The sequence below is a fragment of the Dendrobates tinctorius genome, unplaced genomic scaffold (assembly GCF_039654945.1).
Source record: "Dendrobates tinctorius isolate UK_male_01 unplaced genomic scaffold, ASM3965494v1 ptg000105l, whole genome shotgun sequence".
In the NCBI taxonomy this organism is placed as follows: domain Eukaryota; kingdom Metazoa; phylum Chordata; class Amphibia; order Anura; family Dendrobatidae; genus Dendrobates; species Dendrobates tinctorius.
Genome location: NW_027361773.1, coordinates 12,505,022 through 12,528,525, shown reverse-complemented (window position 1 = coordinate 12,528,525; position 23,504 = coordinate 12,505,022). Strand labels below are relative to the sequence as shown.

General features: G+C 44.4%; 1 protein-coding gene across 1 annotated transcript; it reads right to left on the bottom strand.

Moving 5' to 3' along the window:
- Positions 1-12,700: 12,700 nt before the first annotated feature.
- Positions 12,701-16,007, bottom strand: LOC141100509 (tubulin alpha-4A chain-like). The gene is made up of 4 exons (XM_073589079.1): positions 15,884-16,007; positions 15,276-15,492; positions 14,954-15,102; positions 12,701-13,862 (listed from the first exon to the last, which is right to left on the bottom strand). Exons 1-4 carry the CDS (start codon positions 15,884-15,886, stop codon positions 12,885-12,887), a joined length of 1,347 nt encoding a protein of 448 aa, XP_073445180.1. The 5' UTR covers positions 15,887-16,007; the 3' UTR covers positions 12,701-12,884.
- Positions 16,008-23,504: the final 7,497 nt, after the last annotated feature.

Below are 23,504 nucleotides of genomic sequence, written 5' to 3'. Positions count from 1 at the left end.
AACATGTAATTTCCAAAGTGCTGAAACACAGCAGGAGCATTAGTCAACCGAAATGGCATCACAAGGTTCTCATAGTGTCCTTCAGGCATAATGAAAGCTGTTTTCCACTAATACGAATGAGATTATACACCCCCCTGAAATCCAGTTTAGAAAATAATTTTGCTCCTACAATCTGATTAAAGAGGTTTGGGATGAGAGGGAGTGGATAAAGAACCTTGGCCGTGATCTGACTGAGTTCGCGGAAATTTAGGCATGAGCATAACTCCCCCGTCTTTCTTCTTTACAAAGAAAAACCCAGTAGCAATGGGGGATGAAAATGGTCTGATATGACCCTTTGCCCAACCTTCCATGATTTAGTCTTTCATGGCCTGCCTCTCTGTACCAGAGGTATTATATAGTCTGCTCTTTGGCAGCTTGGCCCCTGGCACCTCTGCTTTGAAAACGCATCCCCAAAGTCAGACAGGTATTTAGGCACAGACTGGGTATCCAACCTTGCAAGCCAGGTGCCCAAGCAGTGTCCTTGACAATACTCACTCCACTTTACCAACACCTGAGTTTGCCAACTTACCACAGGGTTTTGCAGAGAGAGCCAAGGAAGTCCAAGAACCACAGGAGAGGGCAGGCACTCTAGCACATAACAGTCAATACCTAATGAGTGTATCACCCCTACCTGTAGATGTAACTCTCGGATAACTTGAGCAAAATACCCCTGTCATAGGGGTGCGGAGCCCATGGAGATTATACAGTAGTTATAGGTCTGAAAAGTATGTGGTTTGAGGCCTTGGACCTCGACGAATCTAGCATCAATCAAGTAAAACCCCGCTCCACTGTCCAGAAATTTAGAAACAACCACTTTATATTTGCCCAGATGGATTTAATCAGGCAAAATAATTGTGTTCTGCCCACGGAGGACATATGTACACCCGGGTTGCTAACCTCCCCGCAACCTGGACTCCTTAGTTTTCCAGCAACTGTTTACAGTGAGATAGAGAAGGACATGTGCCAATGAAATGGCCCTTTCTACCAAGGTAAAAACATAATACTCCTTTGCACTGAACAACAGACTGCTTTCTAGAATGAGTTACTCCACCCAACTGCATAGGTTCCTCAGATGATTCAGATCAGGTTTTCCTTGGCCCCAGACCTCTGCACATTGGGGAGTCTCTTTATGCCTCTGGCAAAGACGACGATCCACTCGGCTAGCCAGAGACATGCCCCCCAAGGGAAACTGTAGTCTCATACAGGGCTAAGGCATCCTTCACCCTTACAGATATCCCTTCACAGAACTGGCTACGGAGTGCATGGTCATTCCGCTTAGAGTCAGTGGGCCACCTCCGAAACTCAGAGCAATACTCCTCCGCGGGCCGGTCTCACTGTTGAAGCTGACGTAGCGTGGACTCAGCAAGGGAGCTGCGGTCCCAGTGCCAGAAAAAATTCCTCCACCGTTTGGAGCCACTGGGAGTCAGATGGGAGAGAGAATGCACATGCTTGGGGGTCACTCTGAAAGAGCTAGATTATTATCCCCACCCATTGCTTCTTGGTTCCTGAGGAACAAGGACATAACCTGAAGTATAGTTTACAGGCCTACCTGAAAATAACAAACTTGTCACGCCCCCAGAAAACCTGTCAAGCAAAGCGATTTTGGGCTCCACTAAGGGTGGCCTGGGAGTCACGGTCCCCAAACCTTATGCGCTAGGGTGCTGCAAAACAACAGTGTGTAGATCTGCCACCTCCAGGCTGAGCTGTTGCAGTTGCCCTGTCAAAGCAGTGATAGGATCCATAATAGATCACAAATTGGTTTCGGTCAGAGCTAATGTCACGACTCTTGTCAGGTGTCCCAGGACCAGGGGCTCTTTCCCTGTCCCTAATGCTAGGGGTGCCCTAGCTCACCCTGTTCTCTGCATTACTTCTGATGGTGAAGATGAAGTGGCCATGTGTTAGGCATCAGGTTCCTGCCTCTGCACAGGAGAAACCCCGAGCCTTGCCTTCTGCGGTCTCCCATTCAGTCCCGGCCGCAGAAGAGGCTGCTCAGCAAAGACGTCATTCCCGGCGTCCTGATCAGGCCAATGCTGTTGGTTCAGTTGCTGCTGCCATCTCAGGGTCAACTGTAGCAGCCTGCACTGGTCAGCAGCAAGCAGCTCCCCGGACTAAGTCCTTCTGTCGGTCTACTGAACATGCCCGCGGGATGACCTCTCATTGGAGGTCGGAAGTCACATGCTCAGGTCCTCAAGCAGCTCGGATTGGACCATCAGGAAGATCCCGGAAGAACGCTGCTATAAAAGGTTTGCATGGCCGCTCAGCCATGTGCTAGTATAGACTCTTTATGCTATTTGTGTGAGTGATGATGGATGCATGAATCTGGTGACTGATGCATTATAATACCCCTCCCTTGGATACGCATGTTTGTAGGGTTTAGGGCTTGGAGTCAGTGGCTATTAGTGGCTTTGTCTTGCGCCACTGTGCTACATCTCACAGCACCTCACTCAGCGCCATACGGTGCCATCCTACTCTGGGCACCTCGCTACCGCATGTACAGCAGCATCCATTAGAGTGGCGCCGTTCACGTCTTATGCGCTTTCCAGTCCTAAGCCTAGGCTGGTTAGTGGTGTCCACCAGAGCTGCGCTGTACGCACTTGTGCGGTAAGCAACTATCAGCTGCACCCTGTGATTGTTAACAGGGCACAGCATTCTATAAGAGTCTGTCCAGGCATCGCTGTTGTGGTGCCGAACGCTAGTGTGGCTAGAGGGACTATAACCCTGTGTCCTTGGGGCAGAGTCCTGTGTCTTTGCCCTAGCGCTCCCCTACCGTGTCCTGTGAGGATAAACAGGCTCTGGCACTTATTCCAGCGGCTCTGTAAGGTAACAGAGTTAGCCCCTGTACACACCGGGTCAGCGGTTAACCACCGATGTTTAGTTGTGCTCCGCCATTACTGAGCAGCAGTTTTCCATCTCTGCAGGGTGAACCCCGGGTTGCAATCGCACTTCCTTATATTTTATATTTAGTGCGATCCGCAACCCTGAATCCACCCTCAGTCTCTACCTTCCCCCCACCCAGGGAAGAGGGGAGTAGTAATATACCATAATACACCAAACCAGACTAACAAGGTAATACAAACAGGGATGAAAGGATACTACCAATCATTCAAATATACACAAATAAACAGAGGTAAACACTGGGGAGTGGAGGATGGGGTTAAAACAAAGTCACAGAAGAAAGGGAATTATCACACTCTCAAACACTAGCAACAGTCTCAGATAAATACAAATGTGGCACCCCTGAGGGTTCAGTTGCCGCAGAGGTACTGCACCTCACCCAGAGGTGTGGTATCCCACTCTCAGGTAAGGAGGGAGAACCCCACAGGACTCCAACACCTACATCCCAGCACATATCACACAGCAGGGTTCTGTTCCTTCTCACTGGCAGCCCTGCTGGGTAGGAAAGGGTGTTGAGGGTGGGTGTGGTGTAACAGAAGGAGAGCGGGAAGAACAGTGCAGAGTGAGGCAGAACATGAGAAAGTGAAAGTAACAGACGTGTGGTGAAGCAGCTCCCTCTCAGGAGGAGCTGCAGAAGGAAAGAGACAGAAGCTCCCAGAGGGGAGTAGAAGGGGTCTCAGGGGCACGGGGAGTGCGGATGCCACCCGTGGGGCCCAATCTAGTAGTGGAGAGACCAGGTTGTAGTGGGCTACCGGCCCCCTAGCCTAGTGGAGAGATCATCAGACTCAACTAGCAAGCCGGAGGCAGAGGCACCTGTAGGTGTCTCAGCACAAGCCACAGTTATCTTCGCCGGAAAGGCAGCCATAGAGGAGCAAGGGAACACAGAGAATGTTATCAGACAAGGTCCGCGGCTGCTGGCCTGTGACACTGACTGTGAGGTGTTTGGGTAGGAGAGGCGAGAAACCCACACAGTAAGACAGGCAGGAAAGGCACACACAGAGGAGTCCTGAAAAGGTGTATCCCGATCTACCTGGGAGTTTGCTGGACTCCTCACCTGTAGGACACGGCATCAAGCGGGCATCTGTGCTGCAGCCAGAACTGTGAGTAAAGCTTTGGAACTGCACCCAGCAGTGTACTCTAATTATTCCTGTGTCATCTATCCAACTCTGCTACATCTATCATCACTGAACACCTACTCAGCCCTGTTACATTCCTTGCCAAGTACCACATCTCTTCTATTACAATTGCCCTGGGACAAAGTTCTGCCTGTGGAGAGCTATACCAACTCTGCTGCATCACCATCAGTCCCAGAGGTTCTGCTCTGCAGCGCTGGTCACCTCTGACCAGAAACCACAGGTGGCCTCACGAACACTTATTACAAACTTTATCCCTTGTAAATATCCCCTTTTATTGGACTCCCAGGGTCACAGCTGCCGTGACATCCCTTTAAGAAGCTGCCCTGTACCAAGTATCCCCACTGCCCTGGCAGGTGCTCCACCAACACCTTCTCAAATAACAACCACCAACCATGCACGCAGCAGAAGCTAACGGACAGCGAGTGTGTGGCGCCCCCAGGAGTATGGTCGCGACAGTGGCATTGCCTTCCTCCAGGGAGAGTGATGTCATGCCTGGAAGCAATGAAGGGTCTCTCTGGCAGTTAATCACTGCATGCAACACAGTTCCCACTCCGGGTCAGCAGAGGGAGCTCTGAACCCAGAACTGAGGGGAGGAGCTGTCTCTGGGGGCCAGGAAGGAGTGAGTCAGTTAGTGTGAGGAGGCCATCGTGTGCAGACGTGGAGGAAAAGAGCTGGGGAGACTGAGGAAAGTGGAGAGCTCAGTCCCAGTGATAGAGCATGATCTCGAGCCTGGTCTCCAAGGGTGTATGGATACTAACGGTCCTGCACCAGAAACCAGAGGAATAGGAAGCTGTAAATGCCTTATTCCCCCATAATCCTCGGAGGCACAACAGTGACGGGTGAGCCAAGAGAGATAGAAGGCTACGGCTGTCTGCCATGCGAGTGGAGTGTGGATAACATCAGAAAGAAGGAACTCCAGTGTAACTCAGTACTGGGAATACTTCATAGAAAGCCCAGCGTGGGGTCCACCTCAGTTTATGAACCACCCAGATGAAACTTACAGCTGGGGGCTGCAGCCCTCAGCTTCATCAAGGTTGGTTCTCAAGAATAGAGGGAGTCCCCCACGCTGGTTTTTTTTTATTTAAAAAAAACTGGTGTGGGGTCCCCCATTTTTGACAACCAACCTCACAGCTGAGGACTGCAGCGCCCAGCTGTAAGTTTCAGCTGGTTAGTTCATAAACTGAGCGGGACCCCATGTCGGGTTTTCATTCATTCTGCTCGCTATTGCTGGCAGAGCAGGAGAGAATGACAGCCACGTTCAGCACCAGTTAGCTGGAACAGCACTTACAGTAGTGCTTCTTCCCCAGCGGCCATCCGTGAGCACGGAGGACAGTGTGAACTGTTTTCCGTGTGCACGTGTTCAATATTTTTGCGGACCATGTGCTCCCACGAACACTGACATGTCTCCATGTTTTTCTCACGGACCGTTTGTCCGTGAAGACACGCTGACATGTGCAGAGACACATTCATTTTAATGTGTCTACATGTGTCAGTGTCTCCAGTACATGAAGAAACTGTCACTACACATACCGGAGCCACCGACGTGCGAAACTGGCCTAAAGGTGAGGAATATTGCTTTTTTTTTAATATATAACACTTTTGCAGATAACAAAAAGGTGTCAGTCAAAGTATGGTATAATTAAGATTAAAAGGAGTCTGTCATTCTTTCATTTAAAAGGACTTTATTCTGGATGTCTGTTTTCATACAAATGACCATGTGGATAGTAATGGTGGCATCTGATTGACACCTCTCCATTACTAGCCTAGGGACTGTATTGTCAGGTGACATCAAAAGGTTACATCAACTCCTCCCAACTATTAACCCACTTGCCACCGCTACAGGTCAAGTGGGAAGATCAAGGCCAAGTGACAGAATTGTCACATCTTAGGAAGGGGCAATAGATATAAATAGCCCGAGGGGGAAGAGTATCAGTCCGCAGCTGTCTGCATAAAATGTGAATAAAGTTTCCTGTGGATTTTATGAAGTCTTCAGTGCCGGATCTTCCTTCACTTCTTACAGCTGTCTGCATAGCCTTTGCTGGTTAGTAAATTGTAGGAGGACCCCACATCTTTTTTAAGGGTCCCCCATTGTAATAACCAGTAAAGGCTAAATATACAGTTGTAAGCTGATAATAGCCTGGGAAGCTCGATAGGATTTACACCCTTCACAAGCTATAAACATTTGCCCCCAGCCATCGGCGTACCCTCTGCTGGTTACAAAAATTATGCAGGAAACCATGCTTTTTTTCAAAAAATTTTATTGAATACATGTACAGTAAGCTACACACTGCACTAGTTGTACATGTTACTGACTATATTTCATATTCTACACATTCTAACATCGGTGCGTGAAAAAAAAACCCACGAACAGCACTTGCATGGTCCGAGTGCTGTGCAATTTATTCTCACACCCATAAACTTGCATTTGTAAGTCTTTGCAACAATTGCAGCACGCTGTGATTTTACATGCACGACAAATACGACTGAGAAGATAAAACGCTGATGTGAGCTAACCCATAGATTAACACTGGGCTGAGTGCTATGAGAGGTTTTCTCGCATAGCACTTGGTCATATTCTACGGTAGTGTGACTTCAGCCATAGACTTTCATTTGGTGCTGAACTGAAATGTCACTAGAAAAAAAATCCGACAAGGTTTTCTTTAGCACGTTTCCGAAGTGGAAGCGCATGTAATCCATACCTACGCATGATAAGATTTTATATAAAAAAAAAAAAAAAAAAAAAAGGGGACGCACAAACACAACGAACTGAATTTAACCCCTTTCTGACATCAGACGTACTATCCCGTCCATGGGACCCGGGCCCCTATGCCCATGGACGGGATAGTACGTCTACCGCGATCAGCGGCGCCCACGTGGTGAGCGCCGCTGATCGCGGCCGGGTGTCAGCTGATTATCACAGCTGACACCCGGCACAATGTGTCCCGACACGTTAACCCCTTGCACACCGCGATCAAACACGATCGCGGTGTACCGGGAGTTAAAGGGAAGCATCGGCAGGGAGGGGGCTCCCTCCGTGCTTCCCTGAGCCCCCCACGGCAGCGCAATGTGCAGCGGTGCTGCGGGGGGCTCCTTTCCTGCAGGCCCCCGAATCCAAGATGGCGATGGGGGCCTGCAGGAAGCTGCAGCGATCTGTCACAGGACAGTGATGTCCCACCTGGGACTATGTAATAAAGTAAAAAAAAATAAAAAAAAAGTGTAAAAATAATTTTAAAAATATCGCTAAATAAATTAGTAAAAAAAAAAAAAAAAATATTCCCCAATAAATTCATTTTTTGAAAATAAAAAAAAAAAACAATAAAAGTACACATATTAGGTATCGTGCGTCCGTAACGACCCGCCCTATAAAACTGTCCCATTAGTTAACCCCTTTAGCGAACCCCTTAAAAAATAAAAATAAAAAACGAAGCAAAAAATAATGATTTTGATTTATTATCATACCGCCAAACAAAAAGTGTAATAACGCGCGATCATAAAAACGCATATAAATATCCATGGTACCGCTGAAAACGTCATCTTGTCCCGCAAAAAACGAGCCACCACACAGCATCATCAGTGAAAAAATAAAAAAGTTATAGCTCGCAGAATAAAGCGATGCAAAAATAATTATTTTTTATTTAAAATAGTTTTCATTGCATAAAACCGACAAAACATAAAAAAACGACCTAAATGAGGTATCGCTGTAACCGTACTGACCCGAAGAATAAAACCACTTTATCAATTTTACCGCACGCGGAACGGTGTAAACGCACTCCCCCAAAAGAAATTCATGAAACGCTGGTTTTTGTTCATTCTGCGTCCCAAAAATCAGAATAAAAAGCAATCAAAAAATGTCACGTGCACGAAAATGGTACCGATAAAAACGTCAACTTGTCCCGCAAAAAATAAGACCTCACATGACTCGGTGGGTCAAAATACGGAAAAATTATAGCTCTCATTATGTGGTGATGCAAAAACTATTTTTACAATAAAAAGCGTCTTTTAGCGTGCGACAGCTGCCAAACATAAAAACCGCCATAAATAGTAAATCAAACCCTCCGTTATCACCCCCTTAGTTAGGGAAAAATAATAAAATAAAAAAAAAGTATTTATTTCCATTTTTCCATTAGGGTTAGGGTTAGGGCTAGGGTTAGGGTTAGGGTTAGGGTTAGGGCTAGGGTTAGGGCTAGGGCTAGGGTTAGGGCTAGGGTTAGGGCTTGGGTTAGGGCTAGGGTTAGGGTTAGGGCTGAGATTAGGGTTAGGGGTGTGTTGGGATTCGGGTTGGAGTTAGAATTGGGGGTTTCCACTGTTTGGGCACATCAGGGGCTCTCCAAATGCAACATTGTGTCTGATCTCAATTCCAGCCAATTCTGAGTTGAAAAAGTCATATGGTGCTCCTTCCCTTCCAAGCTCTGCCATGCACCCAAACAGTGTTTTACTCCCACATGTAGGGTATCAGCCTACTCAGGACAAATTGCAAAACAATTTTTGGGGTCCAATTTCTCCTGTTATCCTTAGGAAAATAAAAAATTGGGGGCAAAAATATCATTTTTGTGGAAAAAAATGATTTTTTTATTTTCACGTCCGAGCGTTCAAAGTGCTCACCACACATCTAGATAAGTTCCGTGGGGGGGGGGGTCTAGTGTCCAAAATGGGGTCACTTGTGGGGAGTTTCAATAGTTTAGGTACATCAGGGGCTCTCCAAACGCACATGACACCCGCAGACCAATCCATCAAAGTCTGCATTCCAAAACGTCACTGCTTCCCTTCCGAGCCCCGACGTGTGTCCATACAGTAGTTTTCTCCCACATATGGGGTGTCAGTGTACTCATGACAAATTGGACAACAACTTTTGGGGTCCAATTTCTCCTGTTACCCATGGGAAAATGAAAAAATTGGGGACTAATTGATCATGTTTGTGGAAAAAATACGATTTTTTTATTTTCATGCCCGGGCATTATAAACTTCTGTGAAGCCCTTGGGGGTTCAAAGTGCTCACCACACATCTAGATAAGTTCCTTAGGGGTTCTCGTTTCCAAAATGGGGTCATTTGTGGGTGTTTCCACTGTTTTGGTACATTAGGGGCTCTCCAAAGGCAACATGACACCCGCAGACCATTCCATCAAAGTCTGCATTCCAAAACGTCACTACTTCCCTTCCGAGCCCTGACGTGTGTCCATACAGTAGTTTTCTCCCACATATGGGGTGTCAGCGTACTCAGGACAAATTGGACAACAACTTTTGGGGTTCAATTTCTCCTGTTACCCTTGGGAAAATAAAAAAATTGGGGACTAATTGATCATGTTTGTGGAAAAAATACGATTTTTTTATTTTCATGCCCTGGCATTATAAACTTCTGTGAAGCCCTTGGGGGTTCAAAGTGCTCACCTCACATCTAGATAAGTTCCTTAGGGGGTCTAGTTTTCAAAATGGGGTCATTTGTGGGGGGTTTCCACTGTTTAGGTACATTAGGGGCTCTCCAAAGGCAACATGACACCCGCAGACCATTCCATCAATGTCTGCATTCCAAAACGTCACTACTTCCCTTCCGAGCCCTGACGTGTGTCCATACAGTAGTTTTCTCCCACATATGGGGTGTCAGCGTACTCAGGACAAATTGGACAACAACATTTGGGGTTCAATTTCTCCTGTTACCCTTGGGAAAATAAAAAAAAAATGGTGACTAAAAGATCATGTTTGTGGAAAAAATACGAATTTTTTATTTTCACGCCCGGGCGTTATAAACTTCTGTGAAGCACTGGGGGGGTCAAAGTGCTCACCACACATCTAGATAAGTTCCTTGGGGGGTCTAGTTTACAAAATGGTGTCATTTGTGGGGGGTTTCCACTGTTTAGGTACATCAGGGGTTTTCCAATCGCGACATGGTGTCCGATCTCAATTCCAGCCAAAAACGTCAAATGGCGCTGCTTCCCTTCTGAGCTCTGCCATGCTCCCAAATAGTGGTTTACCCCCACATGTGGGGTATCAGCGTACCCAGGACAAATTGCACAATAACTTTTAGGGTCCTGTTACCCTTGGAAAAATAAGAATTGAGGGTGAAAAGATCATTTTTGTGGAAAAAATATGATTTTTTAATTGTACCGCTGTACGTTATAAACTTCTGTAAAGCCCTTGTGGGTTCAAAGTTCTCACCACATATCTAGATAAGTTCCTTGGGGGGGGGTCTAGTTTCCAAAATGGGGTCACTTGTAGGGGGTTTCCACTGTTTAGGTACATCAGGGCCTCTCCAAACGTGACATGGCGTCCGATCTGAATTCCAGCCAATTTTGCATTGAAAAAGTCAAACGGCGCTCCTTCCATTCTGAGCTCTGCCATGTGCCGAAACAGTCGTTCCCCCCCACAAATCAGGTATCAGCGTACTCAGGACAAATTGCACAATAACTTTTGCAGTCCAATTTCTCCTGTTACCCTTGGTAAAATTAAAAAAAACTGAACCTGAAGTATTTTTTTGTGAAAAAAAAGTTAGATGTTCATTTTTTTTTTTTAAATATGAAAAAAAATTCCTGTGACACACCTAAAGGGTTAATAAACTTCTTGAATGTGGTTTTGAGCACCTTAAGGGGTGCAGTTTTTAGAATGGTGTCACTTTTGGGTATTTTCTATCATATAGACCCCTCAAAGTGGCTTCACATGTGATGTGGTCCTAAAAATAAAATGGTGTTGTAAAAATGAGAAATCGCTGGTCAACTTTTAACCCTTATAACTTCCTAACAAAAAAAAAATTTTGGTTCCAAAATTGTGCTGATGTAAAGTAAACATGTGGGAAGTGTTAGTTATCAAGTTTGTGTGCCGTATCTCTGTGATTTAAGGGCATAAAAATTCAAAGTTGGAAAATTGCGAAATTTTCAAAATTTTTGCCAAATTTCCGTTTTTTTTTTTTCACAAATAAACGCAAGTTATTTGAATGAAATTTTACCACTAACATGAAGTACAATATGTCACGAGAAAACAATGTCAGAATCACCGGGATCCATGGAAGCGTTCCAGAGTTATGACCTCATAAAGGTACAGTGGTCAGAATTGTAAAAATTGGCCCGGTCATGAACGTGCAAACCACCCTTGGGGGTGAAGGGGTTAAATAGGTGCAGACGTTAAGAAATTCTGCAACATCAAAAACATACCAGAAGTTCTTCGTGGGAACATAGCCTCATAGTCAGCGTTTCCATCAGGTGTTGTGTCTGCATCGCAGTATTTGGAATTTACACAAACCTTTATGTAGGCACTCAGCGGAGAGCTCAAGATAAACGTGAGCCAAGCCTTATTCCGATGGTTAGGAGGCAGAATGAACAAATAGCAGCACAATAGTTTTTTTTTTGTGTGCACGTCATGTGCCATTAGTGACGAGATGGATTTTTTTTTTCCCCTCTTCAGGTCAATGTGATTGCAGGGATACCACATTTATAGTCTGATTTACTACGATCACATGCCAAAAGTTTTTTTTTTTTTTTTTTTTTTTTTTTTTAAGAAACTCACCATATTTTGAGACCCAACTTTATTTTTTAGTGAACAGAGCTGTGCAAGGGCTTTTGTGACAAGAGATTTTTTTTGTACCATTTTATGGTAAACTTTACCATTTATTCAGATACAGAATGAAAAAAGAAAGCAATTTAGTTATTTTTATATTTTTTTTTGCAAGGTTCACAGTGAGGTAAGTGATAAGAATAAATAATCTTAGGATCAGCATAATCATGATATTTTTCAGCAAGGTTTTGCTGCGCTACTCTTGAAAAAAGAAAAAAAAAAAAATTTACAAATTATTGTGTTCATTGCCAAATTCTGAGAGTTTTAACCTTTTTGCTGAATGAGCTATATTAGGGCTCTGTAGTGGGTGGGAGCTCATTTATTCTTTTTTGCGCCCATGACTTTATTATTCAATTCTATGAATCAGCGTGAAGAAAAAGCACTTTACTTTTTCCTTTTTTTTATTTTAATTTTTTTTTTTTTAGTGTTCTCCATATGGAATAAACATGACCATTTTCTAGTTTGGGTCATTCCAATTGTGTACTTTGTTTATATTTGCTTTAATGCAAACACCATTTTTAGTGGCAGAACAGTTTATTGGGATATGTGCTTTAGCATTTTTCACCTAGTCCCCATTGGGGACCTGAATTTTTTTTCTACTTTGATCACTGGTCTCATGCATTGCAGTACTTGGTTACTGCAGTGCCTGAGACCCATCAGTGCCTGTTTTTCAGCCTGCTTCTTATAGCTGCGTCTAACAGGCCACCATACCCCAAGGTCATCAGATGACCTTTGGGTACCACAGCAAATATCAGCACCTGCAATTACACAGGGGGCCAATTGTGTCAAATAAAGGTTAGGTTTCTTTAACCCCCTTTCAGCTACTTAGATGCCAGCTCTTGCCCAACTACTTATTCCTCATTGCAGTTTTTAAGCTGATTTGAGGGGGGGGGGGAACCACCATTTCTAATGCATATCAGTGGTTGTTAATGGGTTAAGAATCAAAACAAGGATTGCGGCACAGCTAGTCACCTCTCCAATTCTTTTAATCCGCAAGCACACATGGAAGAGCCTGTAATGTATTAGGGCAACTTGCAGAGAGGCTCAGACACATTTCAAACCCTTTAAAATATTTTGACAAGACACAAAACCAGTATTCATTATTTTTATCATCAACTTTTTTTATACCTTACATAGAGCTATATACAGACTATAAGGCAAAGTTTATAAATCCCAATACTACTTTTCTGACTTTAAAACAATGGAATACCTAGTAAGCGAGTCAATTCCATTCACCTTGTTTGCAATATACAGTATTTCAAAGCCTATAAAGTGTTAGTATTCATCATCCTCCTCATCGCCATCATCTCTAGAATCTGTCCCCACTTCTTCATAATCCTTTTCTAGAGCAGCCATATCCTCTCTTGCTTCAGAGAACTCCCCTTCTTCCATCCCCTCGCCCACGTACCAGTGTACAAAAGCCCTCTTAGAATACATGAGATCAAATTTATGGTCTAATCTAGCCCAGGCTTCTGCAATTGCTGTAGTATTACTCAGCATACAGACAGCACGTTGCACTTTGGCCAAGTCTCCTCCTGGGACCACAGTGGGAGGCTGGTAATTAATACCCACTTTAAAGCCAGTAGGACACCAGTCCACAAATTGGATTGACTTCCTTGTTTTAATAGCTGCAATGGCGGCATTCACATCCTTGGGCACCACATCACCCCTGTACAACAAGCAGCAAGCCATGTATTTACCACGCCGGGGGTCACATTTCACCATCTGATTTGAGTATTCAAAGCACGCATTAGTAATCTCTGGCACAGACAGCTGTTCGTGGTAAGCCTTCTCTGCTGATATTATGGGGGAGTAAGTGACTAGAGGGAAATGTATTCTAGGATAAGGCACCAAGTTAGTCTGGAACTCTGTCAAGTCAACATTCAATGCACCATCAAACCTCAGAGAGGCAGTAATAGAGGAAACGATCTGGCCTATTAGTCGGTTCAGGTTGGTATAAGTAGGACGCTCAATGTCCAAGTTACGGTTACATATATCATAAATAGCCTCATTATCTACCATGAAGGCACAGTCTGAGTGCTCGAGAGTCGTATGGGTCGTCAGAATTGAATTGTAAGGCTCCACCACTGCAGTAGAAATTTGTGGAGCAGGATAAACTGAGAACTCAAGCTTGGACTTCTTTCCATAATCGACAGAAAGACGCTCCATCAGCAAAGAAGTGAAACCAGAACCAGTACCACCTCCAAAACTGTGAAAGATCAGAAACCCTTGCAGGCCACTGCACTGGTCCGACTGGAGAGAAAAAATAAAAAAAGAAAGAAAAGCTGAAATTAGTGTTTTTTTTAAAGCAGACATTTGTTTGGTAGAAACACTTTATAAAAAAGGTCAGCACAGAATGACAGTTCAAAACAAACAGGTGCTTGATGCACTCTTGGCATGGTTAAACAATTGCATCTTACCATCTGCTTGTTAACAACTCCTCAACCTCTATAACACTAGCTGTATACAGCCAGAGCCATCAGATGTAAAACTAGTTGGTGGGTAGGTTACAGACTTATGGTACCTTATATAAGCGAGTCAGCACTGGATGTCTGTTGAAAGCAAGTATAGACACATGGTGTATCTAAATGACGGGTCCCACCATGATGCACTTTCTCACTTGCTTGACAGCTCCGGCTTCATAGAGGGAGGTAGATCGAAAAGAAGCAGGTGGGAAGGTGCAGTTAATAGATTGGCAGCCCAATGATGCACCAAGCACCTGTACTTTTTTTTCCTACAGTCACTGTGCTGACAGTCCCTTGGAGGACAAACAAAAGAACACCACACCATTTACCTGTACATATACAGGTAATGTGCAGGTAAATAGTATTTCAGCTGTCTGTTATGCACTGTTGTCCCTTATTTCTCTTCAGATCTGGTTCTGAGACCAGTCACTCAGTAGACCTCCCCCCCCCCCCACAGATGTGCACATATCAGTAAGGAGGGGTAAGTGAACATAGAGTACCAATTCAATACAGGACATTGAGCGAGTAAATGCGTTCCTGAGCAATCAGTGGCGTCTCAGAATCTGGACAACCACTAATTAGAAGAGTGGGAGAGGAGCGCTTTTTTCCAATGTTTAGTTGCTCTTGAAAAAAGGAGGAAGGTTTTAGGGTTCGAAAAACCATGGCATGTGACAAGTGTCCAAAATTGGAATTTGATGGGAAATACACTCCTTTCCTAAACAGAGATGTCCACAGAAATGTCAGGTCATCTGAAGCAGAATTTCAGAACCAGACATTGCTTTTTTTGTTGCTGGTATTTTTTTTCCTGAAACTTGACAATTTTGTTGCTCATTTCATTACGACAAAGCCCAAGTCTTGATACAAATATCAATAACTTACCATTTTACGTAATCTATCCAAAACACCGTCAACAATCTCCTTTCCGATGGTGTAGTGACCTCTGGCATAATTATTGGCAGCGTCTTCCTTGCCAGTAATGAGCTGCTCTGGATGAAACAGTGTGCGGTATGGTCCAGTTCGGATTTCACCTAAAGGGAGTTTTAAGTAGAGTGAAGGTAAGTGGTTTTATAGTAGCGCTTTAGCTGCATTTTACAAGTGAATAGGTAGAAAAAAAAAAAAATTATATCGTTTTCTCCCCATTGAAGCATGAAGTTATGAATGGTAGAACATAGATGCAATTTTAAACCCGCACGCATCTTACCGATAACACTTGGTTCCAAGTCAACAAGGACAGCTCGCGGCACATGTTTTCCTGCTCCAGTTTCAAAGAAGAAAGTCCCAAAAGATGCATCTGCAGGGTTACTCTCCTTAGGGATAATCCCATCTGGCTGGATTCCATGCTCTAGACAGTAAAGCTCCCAGCAGGCATTGCCCATCTGCACTCCTGCTTGGCCAATATGTATAGAGATGCACTCCCTCTATTACATGAAAACATCTATTAGTCAACTGCAATATTGAGAGCCCCCACCATGAACAACCACTAGATCCATCCATGGACAGATACCTTTGGGGTCTTGTATAAAGAGTGTAGCATTCATTATACCAATAAATACAGAGCCAGCAGTGGGTTCTCCACAAACTACCCTAGAAGACATGTACTACCGTTTCTTGAATCCGCTAATGGAAAACACCTCCATCAAGACAACTATAAAGGCTTGGAGTAACAGTAGACACCACAGAGAACATGTCGTGCTTTGCTCCAATATAAGGGGGGGCTACAGCTTGATATATACAAGTAGGATAAATTATCAACTGAGTCATGAAAATAGTCAGACTAATACACAAACATCTAGTAACCAGCTAACTCACCATGTTCTAAATCTATAAAGAACCAGACTGCACCACAAACAGAGAAACCACCTTGTGCGTACTCCAAGCTAAAACACCCAGCTTGTGGCCCAAGTTAAAGCATTCTGGGTGTGGCAAGTAGGAGGGCTAAAGTACTTAAAGTGACCTGGGCCTTAAAAATAAAACATTTATTCAGCAGGAATTAAGAACATGTAGGCTAATTTTCATACGGTTCTTTGTTGCTTTTTTTGTTTCATTTATTTCTGCAGCCAAAACGTGGTCTCTTAGCTTAAAAAAAAACAAACTCACAAAAAGTTTTTTTTTTTGCAAAGTTTTTGGTGCATATTATATGTATTATTTGTCTACATTACATTTTTAATAAACTTAGTTTCATTCACCGAAAGAGTCGTAAAAATGCATGGTTGCTTTTTTTGCAGCGTTATTGCACTTTGTCATTGCTTTCTATGGTGAAAAAACACTGAAAGAATTCACATGCTGCAGTTTTCAAAAAAGCAGCAGCTTTCCAATTCAGTAAGGGAAAAAAAAGTAATTGTGTGCATGAGATTTCGGAAATCTCATAGCTTTGGTGAAACTGTAAAAAAAACCCAGCTTTTAAGTTGCATAAAAAAACACAAAAGAAAATTCTGAAAAAATGCAACTTGTGAACATATCCTTACATGAGACTGACGCCGGGGTCAGACAAGCGTATGATAAATTGTCTAATTTTCATCCATATTGTCATGTGTGTCTGTATTTTACTTTCATGCGACATCTGTATTTTTACATCAACATTTTAAAATGTACATGTTCAAATAAAGTTAATAATGGCAATGTATCCGTATGGGATGCAAATATTTTGGCACAGCCATAGACTTGTATAGATGAATCTCATCTGAAAGATGGAAAAGACAAGTATATGCTGCAACTTTTTTCACACGGATACTCGGTCTGTTTTTAAGGGTACGTGCCCACGGTCCGGAAATAGCAACGCTTTGGACGCAGCATATTTTCATTGCACTCAATCACGCAGTTAAATTTGCATCTGTTCATTGAGCAATGTGGATTTACAGCATCCAGTACATTGTATTGTGGAAATTTCTGTTGCGAAGACTGAAAACCAGGAGCAGAACAATCAGAGGAGAAGTTTAATAGAAACACGTCACCACTTCTGTATTTATCACCCACTCCTGTTTTGGCTTGCATATACTGATGTAAAATCCTGACCAAATATTGAATGTGTGCACGCAGCCTGATACACTCATATGAATGAGCTGTAAGTACTTGTTCAGGTAAACATATGTTCCCAAGATGAGTTTTTGTTGAGTTTTCGAAAAAATGCAAGTAACCTATTTTACTTAATGGGTGCAGAAATGGCGCAGAAAATCTGCAACATCAAAGGCCACGTTCACACGTTCAGTATTTGGTCAGTATTTTAGATTAGTATTTGTTAGCCAAAACTAGGAGTGGAACAATAAGGCTGGGATCACACATGCGAGGAATACAGCCGAGTCTCGCACGTTAATACCTGGTACTGCCGCTGGCACTCAGGAGCGTTCAGCTACATGTATTGCTATGCAGCCGCACGCTCTGATCCGCGTGCCGACGGCAGCGCCGGGTATTAACATGCGAGACTCGGCTGTATTCCTCGCATGTGTGATCCCGGCCTAAGAGGAAAAGTATAAGGTTACATGCCCACGATTAAGGATAGCAGCATTTTGGATGCAGTGTATTTTCGCTGTCTCCAAAACGCTGCATTATACATTACAAGCACAATAGATGGGATGTATAGAAATCCCATGCCCACTGTGCTTCTTTTTAATGCCTGTGGTGTGAGTTTCCGAGCCTCAGCAATGCATATCATTTTCTTATTTGCTTATTTTCCCCAATAGACTGTCATTAGATGCTGTAAATCCGCATAGTTCCAAGACACATGCGTTTTGTGTACAACACAGCGTTTTGGACGCAGCGAAAATTCCTGATCGTGGGCACGTAACCTAATACAAACACCTGCACCACTTATGCATTTTCACCCATTTCTGGATTTGGCTTAAAGCTCTTTCACATGTCCTGATATATCTGGTACACATCCGTGTCACACGTACTGGTGCCTGGGAATCAGCGGTACTGTTCGCGCTCTTCCTTGGCCTGGGTGCTGAAGACAGCTTGCATCACTGTCCCCTGCAGGGGAAAATGCTGAGAGCTGTATTCAGCTGGAAACAGCGAGAGCAGGCGGTGATTGATATGTGTATTCATCAGCCGCCGCCTGCGCTATAAATAAATAAAGAAATAATAAAAAAAAGGGTTTTCCTGTATTTTTGAATACCAGCCAATTCTGGTGCTTTGCCCGGCTCTTCCTACTTGCCCTGTGGTGGTGGCAAGTGGGGTTTATATTTGTAGGATTGATGACACCTTTGTATTGTCTGGTGACATCAAGTCCACGGGTCAGTAAGGCCTGTTTCACACATCAGTTTTTTTGATCAGTCAAAATCCGCTAAAATGGTGGATAACGGATCCGCTCCTGTACTGACCACAACGTTTGGCACCAGACCGTTATTTTAACGGATCCGTCAAAGGAAGAATTTTAAAGGAACCGCTGCCTGGGGTGGGGGGGGAGGAGAGAGAGCGAATTTTTCAGCCGCCAGAACAGAGTTTAGGGTTAAATTTGTGGCTGAGTGAAGTCTTTCGGGCATGCGCAGTGAGAAATGCGGATCCGGCCGCCCGAAAAAACGTTGCATGGTCCGTTCGGGCATGTCGGCGGACGTCAAAATTCTGGCGGATCCGCAAAAAAACGGATCCAACAGATGGCCATCTGTCAAGATCCACCGGTAATGCAACTCAATGGGAAAAAAACGGATCCGCCAAAAAAAATGGCGGATCCGTTTTTTTTTGCAAAACAGCGGATTTTGACTGATGGACACAAACGGATGTGTGAAACAGGCCTAATAGTGAGGCGTCTATAAGACACCTATCCATTACTAATCCTTTAGTTATATTGTAACTATACACACAGCCAGAATGAAGTCCTTTATTAGAAATAAAATCAAAATGTACTTTTCCTTTTTCATTTAAAAATAACAAACACAGTTATACTCATCTAACGCCCATTCTATTGAAGCCATGTAGTGATGAGCGAGTATACTCGTTGCTCGGGTGATTTCCGAGTATTTTGGCATGCTCGGAGAATTAGTGTTTGTCGACGCAGTTGCATGATTTGCGGCTGCTGGACATTCTGAATACATGTGGGAATTCTCTAACAAACAGGCATTCCTCACATGTATTCAAAATGTCCAGCAGCCGCAAGTCAAGCAGCTGATGCGACAGAAACTAAATCTCCGAGCACGCCAAAATACTCGGAGGTCTCCCGAGCAACGAGTATATTCGCTCATCGCTAAAACCATGGTATCCTGTCATAAAACAAATATAAAAAAAAATTGTATCCCTCCCCTGTCCCTTGTTCTGTCGCACACCGTAATCCATGACTTGGGATAAACAGTCTTCAACCTGGACGGTGCCAAGATGCGAGCGTCCAGGCTGAGAACCACTGAGGAATGAGCTGCTGCAAACACAGCATCAGTGAGCAGCGTTGACCTCATCGAGGTTACCACGGGTCACTGAGGCTGCGAGCTGTACTGTGGTGACCTCAGCACCGTGAGAAAAAGTCAGTGAGTTCACCGCAGATCATTGTGAGACCACTATCGGGCACATACGCTTAGAAGGTTGCAGCCAATAGTTTGCACGGTCAGGATGGATGCTGAGGTATCTATTGTAAAGAAACGTATAATTCATGGACAGTTTGTAAAAACCCGGTGCTTTTCTCTGCCATCCATAGTGTCCAGAAGAAAAGAGCACTGTATATGATTTTTTTTTTCTGGCGGTTTACTACTGCACATGCGCAAATCACCTGCATACTTTACTGGCTTTGTGGCATCTTAGTCTGGCAGGATTACAGGAGGCAACAGCCTGGCTCTGAGCCAATCAGTGGTAAGCATGGGCTTCTTACTTGACTACAATTTGCACCACCCTTCGTCCTCCTCAGCCTGCCCCACCACAACAACAGAATACATCCCGCCTATCACTTCTGGCGCATCGCACCCTCTTCCAGTCTTAGTTCTTCTCTGGTGGCTCTCTATACAGTGAGTCCTTTCCACTCCAGCAGCTCCCCCACTTCCTGGTTAGAAAGAGTCCAATGTCAGCCAGTGAAGTGTGGAGAACAGTTCAGGTACAGGTGGGGTGGGTTGCTAAGGGCTGAATGGGCCAAACGTTCAGGGCAGTTGGTGGTGAAAATGGAGATCCCTGATGGAAATTCCAACAATGTCCGAAACCTAGGGTTCGGGCCTGGTACCATGGAGTGGGCCTGGTCGTCCGACATCACGAGGTTGGTGGACATGGAGTTACATGGGGGAAAGGTGGCTAGTCCCGGGTGCACTGCTGGAATGGGCAACAAATGTCAGCGCGCTTGGGGGTACTCCAGAATGAACATGTGGCAGAACAGAAGAGGAGTTATGCTAAGGAGTAAAGAAGTCTAAGTTGCTGTGCCTTTTCCCACCTGTATCCACCTAATGAACTTGGCCTGTTTAGAAAAAGTTTGACTGATGCAAAGAACATGATGTCCCATGCATTGTGTGCTGCGGCTCCTGAGTATGGAAGTCTGAAGGCAGTGGAGGCCTGCTGCCTACAAATGAGTGTGAAGCATCCCACCCCCTACAGCACACTGGGTCAGAGACACCCCTTGTCTGTAGAGTTCCAGAGCGCAACCGGACAGCAGCTCAGTTGCGTCTCGTGTCTACCACTCTGCAGCACTTTATACAGGTGCAAGACATAGACTCAAACAACACAATTTTAGCCTCCACATGATGAATAGTCTCCCATGGTAACATTTCAGTATACGTCGAGAAAAGCTCCTGCTTTTTACAGTAAGCTAAGTGCACCGACTCAGTTTGCGCTGTGATGATTCCCAAGGGTGAACCCACAGGACCGCGGCAACGAACCTCCCCTGGGCGAGCGGGCCAGGTGGACCACCCCCTATACAGGGAGCGTTAGGGACAGGCCCAGGGGAAACTATTACCGCGGCAGCCGGTACCCGAGGAGGACAGAGGAGACACAGCAGGAGACTAGAGTGGCAGATGGACGGACTTGCAAGGCAGGAACCACGGCAGACGGAGGGGACGGAGACATGGGCTTGAAGACACAGGCAGGCACGGCTGGAACAAAGAGACACGGGCTGGATGGAGACACAGGCTGGAGGGTAGGTGAGCCACAGGAACTCAGGCTGGAAGTGGACACGAGAAGGCAAGCACTGGGAGAGACACAAAGGAGCAAATTAGTCAGGACGGATGAAGGTAGGAAGCAGGGTAGCGCGGCAGGAAGGACAGAGAAGGCAGGCAGGCGTGGGGCCAGGATCACTCGCTAAACACAAGTGACAATCAGGCAACGCCAGGCGGAAGAGGCGGCCTGATAAGGGCAAGTGCGGTGGTGTTTCCGGGTGGTGCGCGAGGCAGGCAGCGGCGCGACATGCACCAATCCTTATTAAACTGTAATGCATTGCTAGTGAAATCCTCTTATTGTGTTTTTACTGTATATAGTACATTTTGACAGAAATTTACTGGCATTTTTAAATGCTACCCACCAGAATGAAGCACACTGTAATAGTAACATAGTAACATAGTTATTAAGGTTGAAGGGAGACTTTAAGTCCATCTAGTTCAACCTATATTCTATCCTAACTTGCCCTAACACGTTGATCCAGAGGAAGGCAAAAAAAACCCAAACAGTAAGCTTCACATTGGGGAAAAAAATTCCTTCCCGACTCCACATACGGCAATCAGACTAGCTCCCTGGATCAACGCAATATTAAGGAAACTAGTGTATATACCCTGTAATATTATACTTTTCAAGAAAGGCATCCAGTCCCTTCTTAAATTTTAGTAGGGAATCACTCATTACAACATCACATGGCAGAGAGTTCCATAGTCTCACTGCTCTTACAGTAAAGAATCCGCGTCTGTGAGTATGCTTAAACCTTCTTTCCTCCAGACGTAGAGGATGCCCCCTTGTCCCCGTCACAGGTCTAAGAGTAAAAAGATCATTAGAAAGGTCTTGGTATTGTCCCCGCATATATTTATACATTGTAATAAGATCACCCCTAAGCCTTCGATTCTCCAAACTAAATAACCCCAAGTGTAATAATCTGTCTTGGTATTGCAGACCCCCTAGTTCCCTAATAACCTTGGTCGCTCTTCTCTGCACCCGCTCCAGTTCAGCTATGTCTTTCTTATACACCGGAGACCAGAACTGTACACAGTATTCTAAGTATGGTCGCACTAGTGACTTATATAGAGGTAAAATTATGTTCTCCTCATGAGCATCTATGCCTCTTTTAATGCATCCCATTATTTTATTTGCCTTTGCAGCAGCTAACTGACACTGGCCGCTAAATGTGAGTTTGTCGTCCACCCATACACCCAGGTCTTTTTCAGTGACTATTTTGCCCAGTATTTTACAATTAAGCACATAATTATACATCTTGTTCATTCTACCCAAGTACATGACCTTACATTTATCCCCATTAAAGCTCATTTGCCATTTATCAGCCCAAGCTTCTAGTTTACATAAATCCTCCTGTAATATAAAATTGTCCTCCTCTGTATTGATTACCCTGCAGAGTTTAGTGTCATCTGCAAATATTGAAATTCTACTCTCTATGCCCCCTACAAGGTCATTAATAAATATGTTAAAAAGAAGCGGGCCCAAAACTGACCCCTGTGGTACCCCACTACTAACCGTGACCCAGTCCGAGTGTGCTCCATTAATAACCACCCTTTGTTCCTATCCCTGAGCCAGCTCTTAACCCAGCTACACATATTTTCCCCTATCCCCATTGTTCTCATTTTATGTATCAACATTTTGTGTGGCACCGTATCAAAAGCTTTTGAAAAGTCCATGTACACCACGTCCACTGCATTCCCTTGGTCCAGTCCGGAACTTACCTCTTCATAAAAGCTTATCAGATTAGTCTGACAGGAACGGTCCCTTGTAAACCCATGTTGATATTGGGTCATAAGGTTATTCTTCTTCAGATACTCCAGTATAGTATCTCTTAGAAAACCTTCCAGGATTTTACCCACAGTTGAAGTTAAACTTACTGGCCTATAATTTCCAAGTTCAGTTTTTGTCCCCTTTTTGAATATTGGCACCACATTTGCAATACGCCAGTCCTGTGGTGCAGACCCTGTTATTATGGAATCTTTAAAGATTAAAAATAATGGTCAATCAATGACTGTGCTTAATTCCTGCAGTACTCGGGGGTGTATCCCATCCGGGCCCGGGGATTTGTCAATTTTAGTGATTTTTAGACGCCGCCGTACTTCCTGCTGGGTTAAGCAGGTGACATTTAACGGAGAATTTTTATCCCTGATCATGTTATCCGTCATGGGATTTTCTTGTGTAAATACTGTTGAAAAAAGTCATTTAGCATATTGGCTTTTTCCTCATCCACCATTTCACCCAGACTATTTTTAAGGGGGCCAACACTATCATTTTTTAGTTTCTTACTATCTATGTAGTTAAAGAATATTTTAGGATTATTTTTACTTTCTCTGGCAATGAGTCTCTGTTTCAATCTTTGCTGTCTTGATTTGCTTTT